Source organism: Seriola aureovittata, chromosome 18, assembly GCF_021018895.1.
Source record: "Seriola aureovittata isolate HTS-2021-v1 ecotype China chromosome 18, ASM2101889v1, whole genome shotgun sequence".
Taxonomy (NCBI): domain Eukaryota; kingdom Metazoa; phylum Chordata; class Actinopteri; order Carangiformes; family Carangidae; genus Seriola; species Seriola aureovittata.
The window spans coordinates 9,661,754-9,678,884 of record NC_079381.1 but is presented as its reverse complement, the minus strand read 5'-3'; the positions used below and the strand labels follow the sequence as shown (position 1 = coordinate 9,678,884).

At 40.0% G+C, this 17,131-nt stretch overlaps 1 protein-coding gene across 1 annotated transcript in view; it reads left to right on the top strand.

Annotated features, from left to right (window-relative positions):
* The window catches only part of ank1b (ankyrin 1, erythrocytic b), a 72,261-nt gene that overhangs the window by 26,058 nt on the left and 29,072 nt on the right, over positions 1-17,131 (top strand). The window contains exons 3-17 of the mRNA XM_056404195.1: positions 6,676-6,777; positions 10,970-11,068; positions 11,493-11,591; positions 11,949-12,047; positions 12,637-12,822; positions 12,925-13,023; positions 13,237-13,335; positions 13,488-13,586; positions 14,069-14,266; positions 14,654-14,752; positions 15,116-15,214; positions 15,787-15,885; positions 16,107-16,304; positions 16,428-16,526; positions 16,824-16,922. Of these exons, the coding sequence (XP_056260170.1) occupies positions 6,676-6,777; positions 10,970-11,068; positions 11,493-11,591; positions 11,949-12,047; positions 12,637-12,822; positions 12,925-13,023; positions 13,237-13,335; positions 13,488-13,586; positions 14,069-14,266; positions 14,654-14,752; positions 15,116-15,214; positions 15,787-15,885; positions 16,107-16,304; positions 16,428-16,526; positions 16,824-16,922 (1,773 nt within the window). The remainder of the gene's footprint in view (positions 1-6,675; positions 6,778-10,969; positions 11,069-11,492; positions 11,592-11,948; positions 12,048-12,636; positions 12,823-12,924; positions 13,024-13,236; positions 13,336-13,487; positions 13,587-14,068; positions 14,267-14,653; positions 14,753-15,115; positions 15,215-15,786; positions 15,886-16,106; positions 16,305-16,427; positions 16,527-16,823; positions 16,923-17,131) is intronic.

Here is a 17,131-nt window from a genome sequence, read left to right as displayed (position 1 = left end):
CGTATCAGCTATCGTTTCTTAGACACCACTGATCGGGTTCTGATGAAAGCTAATGAAATCTTACAACTGCACTCTGCCGTTTTCAACATGACATTGATCGTTGAATTGTGCTGCAATCACAAGTCAGAATGAGGCGACATTTCTTATTAAATGACTGTAGTGGGAAGAATTTGTGGAGGATGACGCCCTTTAAGTTTCCAAATCAAGGACAGAGGTTGCTGCTTGTTGTGAATATAAACCAGTTGAGAGTATAGCTTCAGAGTCAAGATCTGTATCAGAAGTTTTGACATGATAATCCTGATCTGTGTTTTTCATTAACTGTGAGTCTTCCTGCTGAGGAAATAGTTTACTCTTCCAAGCCTAAGTTGAGGGAATTGGGGAATGGCTTGAAGAACTGTGGAACCAAGTGGGAAAGAAGAAATAGTGCCAGTAATATTAGAAGTGATAAATGTGGTGCCTTGTTTTAATGTGTCCCTGTGTTGCACAGAGCAGATCTCAGCTGTGATGCTGCCATGTTTAAAGGTCCCTATCTCTGTGTATCTGTGGTGGATGATGTCATTAACACTTCCTGGGTTTGGGGGTTGATGATAAAATCACGAGCACTCCAGATAATGAAAGATGCTTTGGACAAATGTGCAATATGCAGCTTTTTTTTATGTTCTGTTATATGTGTATGCTTATTGACACACTAAACCAACTCACGGGAATATGTTTGTGCACATACATCTGTTTTTGCTTTTTTATTTTATACTTGTACTCATGACAGTGAGATAGACTTTGCACAAGAGGCCTGCAAGGCTTCTACTTTCTGTCAGAGCTTGCAAATCATTGTGTACCCTTTATTGTGAGACTCTGCAACATTATATTTTGTGTCTGTCCCTATTTTATGTCCGTGTAAGTTTGCATTAGAAACTGTCTTTTGTAGCAGAAGTGGGTCTTTGTTTAAACCCATGAGGGTTCATTACTGTGATCCATCTCCCCCTGTGTTGGTGCCAGCACTAACATACTGTGGCGTCTATGCACTGCAGCTATTTTTAGTTTCGTTTTGCGCACGTGTTTGTAGGTAATTCGTCTTCATATGCATTTGTTTTTTGCCTTATGTGAATTAGTTTCTTTTTTATACTCACAGTGACAAATAGCCACTATTTTCCCATCAACACTTGTAATCTGTGACTGTCCCCCAATATTCATCTTAATACTCAAAAATATACTACTTGAGCTCCAGCACTTCTTCAGACAAACATCATCGGTTTTAATCTTTTCCTTGAATTTCCAGCCACTGCTACCTGGTATAGTAGCTACATCTCTCTGTAGAGATGGATTGGTTTCAGGATATGAGGATGTCTTTACTCTCTCTGTCCATGCCCTTGTTTTTTTCTCCCTTTCTCTCTCCCTCTTTTCTATTTTCTCTTTTCCATTTAATGATGTAAGACAGTGAAAAGTTTTAAGTATATCAGTGTTGATACTTAATTATACTCACTTATATGTGCATATTTGTATTCATCTCCTGTATTTGTTTTGCAACAGAGAAGATTACTGTCACTCTCAAACAGGCATAGATGCTTAGAAATAGCTTTTAGTAGTTACAGGTGAAGTTTCTGCTGAAAATATTAGAAATTTGTCTCTGCAAAATTGAAGTCCTCAAATATTATTAACACATTTCAGATGCATTTCACAAATAATGAATGAACTGATAATAATAATTGATAATCATAATAACAATAATAATAATAAATAAACAGATGCAGGAGATGTGCTCTGATGACAACATGCTTGTGTAAAAACATTAGTTGCTGCACCTTATTCAATAACTCATGTACTCTTGATCACATCACTCCATTATACAAACATTTTAAAGAGGTTCACACATAATATAATGTAAATAATCTATTAAAATAGACCATGGTAATATTGTTAAGTAGGATTGCATTCTGTGAGTCTCTACTTTAATACTTAATGCCGCTCATCTTCCCTTCTTGCCGATTTCACAATCAACAACATTAATGATTAAAGGTCTCACTAAACAGACATAGACTTTAACATATCCTCCTTCTGTGCTAGCATCAGTAGTATAGTATGGTAGTAGAAGGTATTTCTAAAAGCACCTACCAAGTTACAGTGCAAAGGAGATGAGATGCATGTTGAACTTTGAGGAGAAGTCTCAACTTGAAGTGACACAAGGACTCATTTCAAAATCAGAAGTGACAGGAGCTGTCACTACAATAAGTACACGTATGCAACGTTCTGCCAATGACTTCTGTCAGAGAAGGCCCACAGTACAGAAAACCATCAAATGCTTCCAGCACAGAGAGTTTATGGTATTGCCGCCCCCCGCCCCCCAACAAAAGCAATAGCCCTGAAATATTCTAATATGAATCTTTCTGAACACTTAAATATCTCAGATCATTAAATCAGTCATATACATGTAAAATTTACACGAAAAGTAGCTTATATAATCGCTCATATTGAGTCTGTGTGACTCAATTCCAGTGTGCTCATCTTTTAGGGAAGGAGGTGTTACTCATCTCGTGGGATTGGTTTCTATCAATCTAGGTCCTTTCACTTGCTCTTGACCATTTGTCTGTCTTTTTAACATGACAGACATGACATAACATTGTGTGTGTGTGTGTGTGTGTGTGTGTGTGTGTGTGTGTGTTTGTTTGTGTGTGGTTACTGATTATAGATCTGCACAGATAAAACTGATTAAAAAGCAAGCCTGAATTTGTGGTGATGGCAGTTTTGATTCAATATTCTCCGCAGCAGTATTAATATCCGAAGTCTCTGCCTTTTCTGGCTTTTGTCATGTCTACATGTTTGAAAAGCAGTCTATTTTTGTCCCAGCACAAAGATTATGAGTGTGTGTGTTTCACTGAGAATATTAAATCTGATTTCAATTTGAGCGGGTCAGCCACACTAACACACAGGAATGAAATTCATTGTTTAACACAGAACATGCTGACACACTGGGAACAAAGACAACAGAATCATAACTACACACACACACACACACACACACACACACACACACACACACACACACACACACATATATATATATATATATATATATATATATATATATATATATATATATATATATTCATTTTTCATGCATCTTCAAAGGAGGTGGATGGTATTTATTTGCCTAAGTGTATGAAGCTGTTTAACTGAAGTCTGGCCCACTGACAAAAGTTATCACAACATTATAGCTTAAAAGCTTTCAATAAGATTAATGTATAGAGTATATCCATTGACTTATGTGGTGTGTGTGCTCTGCATTAATCATTAGTCATTAACCACTTGGCTTACAGGCTACTACTGCGTGTGTTTCTAAGATATCAAAGTCTTTTCATGCGTATAAGTCGGAAAGATTTAGCTGCACACCTGTAAATCCAGGACACAGTAAACTCTGATTACCGACCTTCAATTCAACACTTGGATGATGCTGAATAAATTCTGAATCAGTGACACCTGTTGCATTTGTGTAACAATAATTTCAAGGATTTTATGTTCCTCGTGCCGGTTTACGTGTTGCTTTTTCTGCTTGTATGTCTCTGCCATTAACTGTCCTGTCCTGCCTTGGTGTTGCCCTGGCTGGTGTGTGTTGTCTTCTAGGCTCATGTGGGTCAGCGCTGACTTGTCCGTCAGGTCAGTATTGTGAGCTCTGAGAGGTTGGCCGAAGCCTGAGGAATATGGTTCTTTAATAACAGAGTAAATATGATGCTTGTATACATCCTTGTGTACACTTTGCTTACTTCTTCAGCACGTTGTTTGTGTGTCCCCATCAGCTGCAGTGGGGTTTTGTAAAGGCCGTTTTCGTAAATGTCACCTTTCTATGTCAAGAAAGAACGCTAGCAATGAGTATTTCCACTGACGTTGGCTGGTGTCAACTGGATTTCCCTTTCGACAACATTAGTGAATCAGTATTTCATTAGAAATGTCTTTTTTTGATAAAAGTCTGATTTAAACATTTAAAAACACAATTACATAACTTTTTCAGACTGACTTTTTTTTTTGCAGTGTGGTGGTGGTTGTGTGTTGCTGTTGCTTCTTTTCATGCCCCTGTGGTCACTGAGCTCAGGAAAACTGCTGTGTTATTGTGACCTTGCTAGCACGTTCCTAGTCACGCTCATTTGTGCTTTTCCGGTGCCGTTGTGTGTCTCACCTCACCAACTTTGCCACTTCCCAAATGTTAATTGATCATTTGTTTTAATAGTTGAAATCCAAAACACAGTCTAGTAGTGCGGCTCGAACAGAAATATTAAGCGTGAAGCTGAAATTGAAACATAGTTCTGGTCACGGAGGTTTTCTGAGGTTAACATTTCTCCGTTATGAGAATGAGAATGCAAAATTGAAAATCTATTGGCTCACTGGCTGCGAATTGGCTTCATATTCAATCAGTGTATCACCTGAGGCAGCAGACTACATGAGATAAAGTGTGATACTCTTTCGTGTCCACATGTAGGTCCTTTTGGCCAAAGAATCACGTCACAAATGTTTTAACATCACCTAAAGACTCCAAATAATAGAGTTGATTGTGTGAGTCAGAGAAAGAAGGGAGATGGCAGGAATGGGAGAGACAGCAGAAGGAAAATCAGATTTACGTCCAGGCAGGTTAGAGAGAGAGAGAGGGAGCATTTGTACAGCCTGATGCATAGCGAGGGGTTTCAGTAATCTGATCATTTGGTGTAACTGAGCCGATGATTACAAATAAAGTAGAAGTGAACTGGTTCACAGCTCTCATGTCAGTGATAGAGGGAAGACTGAAAGGGTGGAAGGGGCGGTAGTGGAGGAAAATGGATTCCAGCCTGACAGCAACATGAACACAAACTGGTATCGAACGAGTTTGTGGAAGGTGGTGTGTGATTTTTCATTTTCTGCAAAATGCGGTCAGCTCATGGCTCAATACGCACACGCTCACGCACACACACACACACACACACACACACACACACATACACACACACATACACACACACACACAGAAAATTACCTGCAGTCATTAACGAACGCATACTTCAGACGATGAAGGCACATAGAAATCTGGTTCATGGAGCAGCGTTGTGGAGGCATGGGGGAGAGGAGGAGGGATGCAGGTGGAGACTGTGATCAGTGACATATCATGAACACACCACTGCACAGAAGAAGAAGAAAAAAAAAATGAAAGGAGTTAACTGTGAAATTAGAAATGGCTTGAAGCTGTCGAATGAAAGTCACAACATTAATACGTGTTTTCATATGCCAGTTTTCTAATTTTAGGATACTCATAGGAAGTCTGCGTTGTGTGACAGACAGCTAAAACATACAGTACCAATGCTTGGAGAGGCTCCTGTCAGTGGCAACGGCTGTTTGAAGTCCTGATCCTCAGTTCTCTTATGCTGAGTAATGTGTAGCTCTCATGTTCAAAGCAAAGACATGAGGTAGTGAATATTGCTACCCTGACACTTAGTGATGGGATGCAAGAAAGTAGAGGCAGAGAGAAAAAACAAAACACATCAAAAGATACTATTAGATATCAACCAAAGCTGTAACATTTAGAATACACAGTGGCTTCGGAAAGCATTCAGACCCCTTGGTCTATTTAAGCAAGTAGGCTACTCGGAAATATTCAACATGGCTTCTTGATGCGAACAGAGGCCCTGAAAAACATATTGACTGATAAAATTGAGATTTACTTTACAGAATGTCAAAGGAGCTCAGTTCAGGTGGGAATCTAAGAGTCCAACAGAAAATAATGGGAGTAAATAGCAGTTGGAGGAGGGAGGAGGTTGTCAGAAAAGAAAATGATTTTATTTGTTTGTTGGATAGAATCTAATGCAGTGCATCATTCACACAAACAAAGAACACTCGTTCCTGATGCATCAGCAGATAAGAGATGTGAAGAGAGGAAAAAAAAATATGTCTTAGTCATTTAAAAAGGGCATGTGTATCTTTCAGCAATTCAGTGTAATTAAAGCACTTGAGAATAACAGCTCAAACAGATACATAATTTTGAAGGTGACAGGGGTGGAGAGAGGGTCACGAGTACAGTGCATCACGCAGTATTTCCTCTTAAGGGCATTGGAAACATCTCATTGTGCAGGTCAGCCGCATTACACTATTGGCTGATGAATGAATTCCAAGGTGGGTGTACAAACAACACACGGAGGCACACGCCACAGGAGCTTTCCTCTGAGATCAGACAGGCAGACAGTGGAGCTCGTGGCGAAGTGCGCTCGGCTATGAATGCCTGCCAAACTCATAGCGTGGGCGAAGCTCGACTGTAAGGAGTCTGACATTTTTAGCCTCTTACAGAGGGCAGAAGAGCCAATGAATGTAGTATCGTATTTCCTGTATGTAGTCTTGTGTCTTGCCTTAAAGTGATTGTTATAATTTTTTTTTTTTAGCATGGATTAAGATACTGTATGTAACCTGACTGGGGCTTTTAGTGCAACTATCCTGATATCGAGGATAATGTTGCTCTTGAAGTATCTGTGTATATTAATGGTATTTGTGTATATTTCAGACCATAACTTTTGGTGGTGGACGAGGTATTAATGTGTTTGCAATATTATCTCTGTTGAGTTTTTATTTACTCAGAAAAGCTGTGTTGATCTGTGTTGATCTGTGTTTACGTACGTGCTCTGGTCTTCCTATCCTCTCCTTTTTAACCGCCCTCCTCTTTATTCATTGCAGGCTGATGCAGCCACGAGCTTTCTGCGTGCAGCTCGTTCAGGGAACCTGGACAAGGCTCTGGATCACATCAAGAATGGACTCGACATCAACACAGCTAATCAAGTAAGATAGTTTCTATCAGCTCACTAATCAGCTCACAATATGTTTTTTCTGTGTGTGTCGCGTGTCAGTGAGAGTTAAAGAAAAAAGATGCCACCCAAAGATTTCAATTAACAAAACAACAAATTAAATTGTGGCTCATATCAAAAATCAATTGCAGTTAGTTTTCATGATATTCAACAGTACCTGCTCCAAGCATCACACTCAATAAAAGATTACTCTTTAGTTGTTCTGAATATGAAGAAATGAAACGAACTTCAGAAGCACAGTCATATCTTGGTTTTTCATTTGAATTTTTTTTTTCCTCTCATGTTACTGTTACTGTCAGTACATTGGTATTTGTGTTGGTCTTTTAATTTACATGGAAAACCAGTGGCTGGATGCAGAAATGTCTATGGACGTTCTGTGGAGGAGTAAAAATCTATTCTGCAAGAAGTGAGAACTGACTGAGTCAAATAGAAACTGAATGTGGATACAGTTGTCTTAAATATTAATAGAGAAATATGAAGTTGTCAGTATAAAGTAATAAATGAAAGAGTACTGCTGAGCTTATGCACATCATAAGAGCAGACCAAGGGAAGAGAACTGTATTACTTCAGTTGGTAATGTTACTCAGGAGAAATTTTTAGATAATATTTTTTTATATAGCGGGGCAGAAATTCATTACACTTTATACACTCTTTTCCTTGAAACCGCCTTCCAATTCGTTCATTCATGCCCCAGAGCAGCATACTGGGGAAAAGCAAATAGTTTTGTCTGGTTTCACTGGTTCCTTTAGTCAATGCCCTCTGGCTACCCTTTTGTTCTGAGCATAAAATATAACACAGTGAGAGGCACCACTGTCTTTGGAGAGTACCCATTGTTAGACCAGTACGCTACGCCTTTTGCTGAGATCATGAGAAGCAAAAAGTCTGAGTGTCTTAGCTAAGATGTTAGATATAATCCTGATAGCAAATTTAAAAAAAACAACCTTTAACCCATCATCAGATTGTTCGCAACAAATTCATTGATAGAAGTAGAATATGTCCTGCTGCATTGGATTTCATTCAGCGGATGAGTGGCTCGTTCTGTCTGCCGAAGGAACCCATAATCACAAAATGAAGAGTTATGCCATTTCTTATTTTCTGACATATACACATATATATATATGTACATATATACATATATATATGTACATATATATATGTATATATACACACACACACATACATATATATATATATATATATATATACATATATATATGTATATATATACACACACACACACACACACACACACACATATATATATATATATATATATATAAAAACGTTACAATGTTGGATGTTCATATTAAAATGGCTCAGGTTTCAAATGACTAGAAACTTTTACTCGCAACATTATCCCTGGTATTTCCTGACAGCAGACGTTTTACTCTTTAGTCTGCAGGGCAAATACAGGAAAACATGCACATACAGATTGTGATTGAAAGACTAAATCCACCGTTATGTGGATATATATCAAACAATAAGCAGGTAGTGGGGGTAATATTTACCGAACAGAGACGTCCTGCTGTAATCTTTGTTGCGGTGGATGTTGGTGTCATCCACTATCATATTCTGGATCGGATTCGGGCTTGAGCTTTTAAGGAGGCCTGAGCTAATATTGCCTGTTTCGGTCACAGGCTCAACAGAGTGGCTGCATAACAGGCAGTTTGAGATAAATAAAGACTTCTGAACTGTGAATCATGCAAAGCTACTCTAGTGGAGTCCCAGAATGAAAATATAGAGCTGGAAATTAGCATAATGGGTCCCCTTTAAATAAATAAATGAAGAGAATGGTAAAATCACAAAGTTTTGCCTCTTGCAGAAGTGTCTGGTAGAGTATGGAACTTTTTATCATCTCACTGTGGGAACCAAAGAGCGTCTTCCCCCTGGTAAAAAGGTTGTGATTATAAAACAGGTTGAATGGAGAATGGTATTTAGGAAAGGCATTTTATTCCACTGGGAAAGACCAAACTGTAGAAAGTTTGCTCTTAAGTCTTCAGAGGAATTTGAGTGCACCATGTAAAGTAATGCCACATTATTCTCAATGGAAAGTCATGCTGCCATATCAGCAAAATAAAGGATAAAAAAATCCACAACCTATAGACATTCTGATTCTCTATCTTTGTGTAAAGTGGGGTACATAAATCATTAAGTGTATTAGATTATAGTTTTTTCAATCCTCAGGCCCTCTGTGTGCTCTCTTACACCTTGTTGCATCATGACCATAACATAACAATGTCAGGCAAGTGAATATCATGAGACATGAATGTGAAAGTGTGAATGTGAATGTGGTTTGGACTCATTCACTCGTCACTATGTTGTAGTGTTAAGGAAGGTGGGAGTGCTGTTTGGTAAACGAAGGGGGCAAGTGCTTTTACACTCAGACCAAACACTGCCAGTGAGATGGAAGTCTGGGCATTAAGGATGAACGCCCAGCTCCCTCAGTGTGTGTTGTACTAAATATACAAGCAACACACACACACACACACACACATACACACAGAAGATAAGATAGGGAAGACTGATGACTACTGAAATGAAAGGAAATGTGCATTTTGCACAATTCTCAAGGGTCGTTAACATCTGTGTATTAAGATTGTAATCAACTAAATAATGAGTATGGATAGGATTTACAATATTTGCATTTCATACCCACAATCATGAGATCAAACGTAATTCTAAAGGCCCTAAATTTGATTTTCCAATACAAAAATCTCCCTATATTTCCTTTTGCAAGTCTTTCTTTCTTTCCTGCTTATTTTTATTTTATTTTACTGTTATATTAATGGATTTTTACTGTGGACTGAGGCAAGGGCAGAGATGGTATTTTTATGTGTGATGTATGGGATTCTGCAGCAATAACCTGTCCTTGCTATAGCTGAAATCCTGCAGGCTCTTGTTAGTGCTCTCTTTCTCTCTCTCTCTCACTCTCTCTCTCTCAAACACACCACACAAACACACACACACACACATATACTCTCTTTACCTATATTTATTAAAGTGTCTGACTACTCACCATTGTCGTGCTCTTGCCTCTGGGACTATGCGTGCATATACTTCACAGATGTAGGTGTTTGAGGAGTGTGAATGGGTGGTGCAATTTTTGTGTTAAAAACAAAACTGAAAATCACTATGTATCTGCTTCTGTAGATGTCCACACATGTTGTGTGTGTTTAACAGGGTGTTTCATTTCCACTGATACAGAGTGTGTTTCCCATCACTCTGCGCATGCTCCCAGAGAGGTTGTGTTACCCATTTGAATTGAGTGACACTGCAGTATGATGGGAAGCCTGAGAGCAGCGTGGATCATAGAGACTCCTAGTGGCCAGATTGGTTACAGCAGGCAATTTGCACCTCAGACTTCACAATATGAAGCCAGCCGGAGAAACAATCAGACAGATAAACAGATGACTGGGATATAACAGTTGTCTTCCAGCACCCCCTGCTCTGCTTCTTACTCGTCAGTCTCTTCTGGTTGTTCAGTTTGTCAGAACTGAGTCCTCCTGCTGTCGCTGTTGATTTATCAGTTATTTTTAGTGAAAGTGTAACCAGACAAGTGATGTTCTGCGCAGCTGGAGAAAATGGGCATTTGTGGCTCTGCTCACAGGCCCATGAGACTGTAAGTTCCATCAGTAATGCATTTAAAACAGATGGAATATGAACTTGGGAGTTTGATGATGTTCAGCTGCAGAAGTCAAACACACAACACCGCACTGATGGCAAAATTTGGCAATTCTGACAGATCATGAGATACTTCTATGTTAACGGTTGTGGCCGAGACCACATTGATCAAGGCCAAGGAGAGAGGACAAGGACAGAGGTGACTAGGGATCGCCTTGGCATGGATCTATAGAGACTTCTGAGAGGCCTTTGCACAGATCTGCTCCATTAAGTGATTTAGGAATGTAGAATGTGTTACTCAGCGTATTACACTAACACACAAGGGCGCAACTTAACTCATTAAGTTTCCCTGAGAGATGTGGTATCAGTTTTCAGTTAATGTAGAGTGTGATTATAATAATCCTGATTAGCAGGATTACTATACCATTACTGAAGCTTTAAGACAAAGATAATTCCATGTTTATGTATAAATATATATATAATATGTATATGTTCATGTTCCTTCTATTTCTAATGTGACTAAATGACTCTGTTTTCTCCCTAAGAACGGTCTCAACGGGTTACACCTGGCCTCTAAAGAAGGTCACGTCAAAATGGTCCTGGAGCTACTACACTCTGGCATTGAGCTGGAAGCCACCACCAAGGTACATTGTTCTCTCTGTCTGCCTGTTTGCTAAAGTAGTATTTCATTAACTGAAAAGAATAAAACACTTTAACTGTTACACTTTCCCAACACCTTTTTGAGCCAAAAGCTGATTTATACCCCTGGCTTTTTACTAAATCAATCAACATTCAGTCTACTTAACAGTTTTAATATTCACAGTGTAGGCATTTTGCTTCTAAATGAACTAAAATGTAAATATGAATAAAACTGTGCTGCTTTCATCATCACTGTTTTATTTATCACAGTGGCTGAATACAATACACTGGATGTATTTCAGTGTCAAGTTCTCAGTGTAGAGATCTAGGCCATTAGGTTGCAATCATTTCCCTTTCATTCACTCTATTTTCTTCTCTCTTTTTGTGTGTGTGTGTGTGTGTGTGTGTGTGTGTGTTTGTGACCTCCAGAAAGGGAACACTGCTCTCCATATTGCAGCGCTGGCAGGGCAGGAGAAAGTGGTGGCTGAGCTTGTCAACTATGGTGCCAACGTTAATGCCCAGTCACATGTGAGTCACCGCGAGCTGTGATAACACTCACTCAGAGTGTGTGAGCGAGTGGGCCCAGTCTGTGTGTATGTTTGTGTATTTTTGCGCTTGTTTATGTAACACACCTGGTAAAGAGTTATCCATATATTTACATACAGTATCTATAAGGATGAGTGTGTACTGTATGTCTGTGTGTCCTTGTAAGTTATTTATTTCCCCATATCAGCTGAGTCTCAAATCCATGTATGTATGTAGATGTGTGTGGGTGTTTGTGTGTGTGTATATATTTTCTGACAGCACCTCTTGTAATGTGGGTTGAGGACTATGTTAAGGTGTGTTTGTGTGTTTGTAACTATACATGTATTTGTGCCCTAGCAGAAAGGCTTCAGTCCTCTCTACATGGCAGCACAGGAGAATCACTTAGAGGTGGTCAAGTTCCTGCTTGAGAACGGTGCCAATCAGAGTCTCCCAACTGAGGTACATGTCTGTCTCTTCAAGTGGCATGTTTTTTTTTTTTTGTTTTTTAAGTATATTTTTTTGGGCTTTTTATGCCTTTATTTGATAGTATAGTGGAGAGAGACAGGAAACGGGGAGGCAGAGAGGGGGAATGACATGCAGCGAAAGGCCGTCCGATGCGGGATTCGAACCGGGGCCAACTACGGGGCGCCTGCTTAGACCACTACGCTACACGACGCCCCAAGTGGCATGTTTGATTGTGAGTTTGTCTGAGGTTGCCCTGATCAGCCGTACTAATGATTAGTAGTTAGATCCTTAAACATCAATGGTGTCCGTGTGCTATCACACATTGTGAAACAGGTCACAATGGTGGGGTTGGGTCGGAACTGGTTGTCTACCACAGAGTCCTAAAATCTTATTTCACAAAAAGAAGTAAATATAATTTTCTGATTGACACAAAAGAATTCAGCATGGTTTCATATTCTCGTTCTCCCTTTTCGCTCCCTCCTCTCCATTCCTCTATCATTCTTGCCTCTTTCTCCCTTTGTACACTGTTCTTGCCCTTCCACCATTTTTCAATCTTTCTTTCACTCCTCCTCTCCCTTCTCAGGATGGCTTCACCCCCCTGGCCGTAGCCCTCCAGCAGGGCCACGAAAACGTTGTGGCGCTGCTCATCAACTATGGCACCAAGGGCAAGGTCCGCCTCCCCGCGCTGCACATCGCTGCACGAAACGATGACACACGCACCGCCGCGGTACTCCTACAGAACGATCCTAATCCTGATGTACTCAGCAAGGTGTGCGCTCACTTTTGTGTGAACCGGTTGAATGTTTTACTTAAATTATCTGTATTCACTCTCTTGTTCTGTCACTCTCCCATTTTGTGTCTTTCTCTGTAGACTGGATTCACACCTCTCCATATTGCAGCCCACTATGAGAATATGAGCGTAGCCCAGCTGCTGCTGAACAGAGGAGCCAATGTAAACTTCACACCCAAGGTCAGTCTGTCTCAGCTGCAGGATCAAACATGGCACCTTTTAAAGGAATAATTTGTGTGTGGAGAGAAGAATAATATAAAAGAGGATAGGGGAATATCAACAGTTACATTTTCCCTGTACTGAAAAAAGCTCCATCATACTTTTGTCATCATTTCAAGTAATCTGAAGACTTGTTTCAAGAAGTAGCCTACTTTCTTGTTTCTGCTTCTCTAGAATGGCATCACGCCCCTTCATATAGCCTCCAGGAGGGGCAATGTGATGATGGTCAGACTACTGCTGGACAGAGGAGCACAGATTGATGCCAAAACCAAGGTATTGGATAATATTCTCTCACGCGTGCATGCTTAATGCCTTCTCAGTATCTGTTTCCCCCATCTGTTATCCTCCCTGCTGATGTTCTCTTCCCTGTCTCTTTTGTCATTTAACACTTTTACCAGTCACTCTGCCTCTTCATCTCTTCACAGGATGAGCTGACTCCTCTCCACTGTGCAGCCAGGAATGGTCATGTTCGCATTATTGAGATCCTGCTGGAACACGGTGCTCCCATCCAGGCTAAAACTAAGGTAGATGACTTAATACTGCAGTCACTTTGACTGTCTTTTAGTATTTATTGGGAGCTTTCTAATCAGCAGTGACCATCTGGGTTTTTTTACTGCTTTTTTTCTTTGGGATTTGAGTTATGTGAATTCAATTAATATTTCTAATGATGTTCCCAAAGCCATCAGAAAATTAAGACACATATATACACTTTAATCCAACTGTGGCTAATTAGCTAAAATCAAAATGCCTGACACATTGGTCTGTTACTGAACATTTTAAAACTGTGCCTCATTGGCCATGGATTGATTATATCCCCTCTAAGGACTCAGACTCTGCCTTCCTGAAGATAAGAAACTGTATCTTATTGGCAAAGTGCTACATACAGCACGATACATGCACAGGACTTTATTTTGATGACAGTGACAAATCTATCTCCCCCTTCTCTTTTTCATTCCTTCTCCGCTTTATCTTCCTCCCTGTACGTCCTATTCTTTGTCTCCAACAGAATGGTCTGTCTCCCATCCACATGGCAGCTCAGGGGGATCACATGGACTGTGTCAGGCAGCTATTGCAATACAACGCTGAAATTGATGATATCACACTGGACCATTTAACCCCTCTTCATGTAGCAGCCCACTGTGGTCACCATCGCATGGCCAAAGTCCTACTAGACAAGGGGGCCAAAGCCAATGCACGCGCTCTGGTGACTAACTTCTACTTTAGATTGCATGAAAACTGAAAAGGTTTGAGCAGTAATTTATATATAAAGCGCTTTGAATGTCCTCAGTGTTTTAAAGACGCTAAACTGATTATTGAGACTTGCTTAGACTTTCATAGTCCAGGGTTACAGTACAAATTTACATATAACTCATTTTTTATCACCACCACTGTACAGAGACGATGGTGAAATGAATAAGCCCCTGTAAAATGTTAAAAAGCTAAATTTAAAAAAAAAAGTATTTTGTGAACAATTAAAATATATTCACAATCTTTAGTATATGACAGACTTGTGACCTTTAGTCTTTTCATCAAAAGGCTTCTGGGCTGTACAGTGCAGTCTGGTTGTGAACTATTTCCTCTGTGTCTCCAGAATGGCTTCACCCCTCTCCATATTGCTTGCAAGAAGAACCACATGCGGTCCATGGACCTGCTGCTTAAGCACTCTGCTTCCTTAGAAGCTGTCACAGAGGTGAGACAATGTGACCACAAATCACAGACTCTGAAGATGAAAAAATACCCACTGTTCTGATGTAAAGAAGCATTTACATTTCAAGTGGCATTCAAAGCATTCCTCGTCTTAGTGTTTTGTGGCTTTCTTCTTATATCTGCGTTTAAGGTCAAGCAATGGCAGGACATGCATGGTGCTGTATTTTTAAATTCCCACGTCCCCTGTCAGATATCAGTGTCATCTGTCCTAAAGTTTCAAAACTGGCTGTTTGATTGATTGCCAGTCAGTCAGATGTGGCTAATGAACTTGAAGGTCACTTGATGTCTCTGTAATGCATTCATATTGAGCCCTGATGCTCCTCTCTGTCTGCTTTTGTGTCTGTAGTCTGGTCTCACTCCTCTTCATGTAGCATCGTTCATGGGCCATCTGAACATAGTGAAGAACCTGCTCCAAAGAGGGGCTTCACCTAATGCTTCCAATGTGGTGAGAACCCCTTTATCTTCCCCAGAACTGAAGTCCATTTTATTTCTTTTTAATCACTTTCCAACTTTGCCAGTTGAGTGAATTAACTGTCTAAATTATTCACGTTAAAGATGTGTTACAGAAAGTTCTCTCTCTCTGTTCACGTTTTTAAAAAAGAGCAAATTCCACAGAGTTCAATAATTAATTACAGGAGAAGATTAATTTTGTGGGTCATAAATTCAACAATTAGCCATAGATTCTTCGAGTTTCTTTTTCACCACCACAGAAAGTCAGTGCTGTTAAAAATGATATTGCAGAATGAGCTTTAATTATTTCTGGATTACTGAAATTAATAGACTGATCTGAACTACGGACCCTCATATGAAGATGGTGGATTTAATGGTGGATTTTCAATCAAAAAACAATATTTCACCTTGGTCGAAAAGTTCTAAAACTGATAATAAATGAATTACATTTTTCTTTACATGTAAGAATAACAGTGCTTGTGGACAACCAAAAAATTCCTTGATGCTGTATAACATACAGTTATGGATGAATGAATTTAAAATCTGTTGTCTATGTTTACCCACCAGAAAGTGGAGACTCCCCTCCACATGGCCTCCAGAGCAGGACACTGTGAAGTTGCTCAGTTCCTGCTGCAGAACGCAGCACAAGTGGATGCCAGGGCTAAGGTATGAGCTGTGCAGTCTTTCTTAAGTCATCACAACCTGAAACAAGCTGTTTATAAAAGTAACATAAAGCCCACCTCAAGCACAGAATCAAGTTAGCATACATCAATGGCAGGTTGTTTAGGGATAACTGGTTTCCTGGTTATTTTACCCACAACTTAATGATGTCACTTTTCCTGTTTCAAACTTAAACTGACCAGTTTCTCCTTTCTGTCTGTGTCCAGGACGATCAGACACCTCTACACTGTGCAGCCCGTATGGGCCACAAGGAGCTTGTCAAGCTGCTCCTTGAGCACAAGGCCAACCCCGACTCAGCTACAACTGCAGGCCACACACCCTTACACATCGCTGCACGTGAAGGACACGTCCACACCATTCGAATATTATTGGATGCTGGAGCACAGCAAATCAAGATGACAAAGGTAGAGTTAGATAGGTTTTATTGCTGTTAGGTACTAGTATATGTTCGGCTTCTAAACCATATGAGAATAAAGAAAAATGAAAATAAATGTATGTATCTGTATGTGTTTCTTGACTTTGAGCAGAAAGGCTTCACTCCCCTCCATGTGGCCTCTAAATATGGAAAGGTGGATGTAGCAGAGCTACTTCTGGAGAGAGGAGCCAACCCTAACGCAGCTGGGAAGGTGAGACAATCTGTGCTCTCTGTAGTTCAGATCCCTGATGTACACACAAACAAATGAGGCGCACTCTACAAGGTTGTGAAGAGAAATTCAGCCAGAAAGTTTGAGCTCATACAGATGCTTTTAGGATATCAGCTGAATGATAGATTATCATGGTATGTGTTTCATATATATATGTTTCTGTGTGTGTGTGTGTGTGTGTGTGTGTGTGTGTGTGTGTGTTTTGTATGTGCTTATACATGTGCACATACGTGTGTGTGTGTGTGTGTGTGTGTGTGTGTGTGTGTGTGTGTTTAACAGAATGGTCTGACACCCCTTCATGTGGCCGTCCATCACAACAACCTGGATGTTGTTAGACTTCTGGTCAGCAAGGGAGGATCTGCACACAGCACTGCTCGAGTAAGATGCTCACATATGTGTGTGCACGTACTGACACAGGCAGGCCAACACAGCATGCCAACCCATCGCTGACACAAATACCAAAACAGGCCATTTGAGTATGTGGTGCTTAAGCTTACAGTAATTCAAATGACAATCTTTGTATTCCGAAGCACTCTCTCACATCAGCACTCGAGTTTTAATCTAAAATTAGACAAGAAGAATGTTAA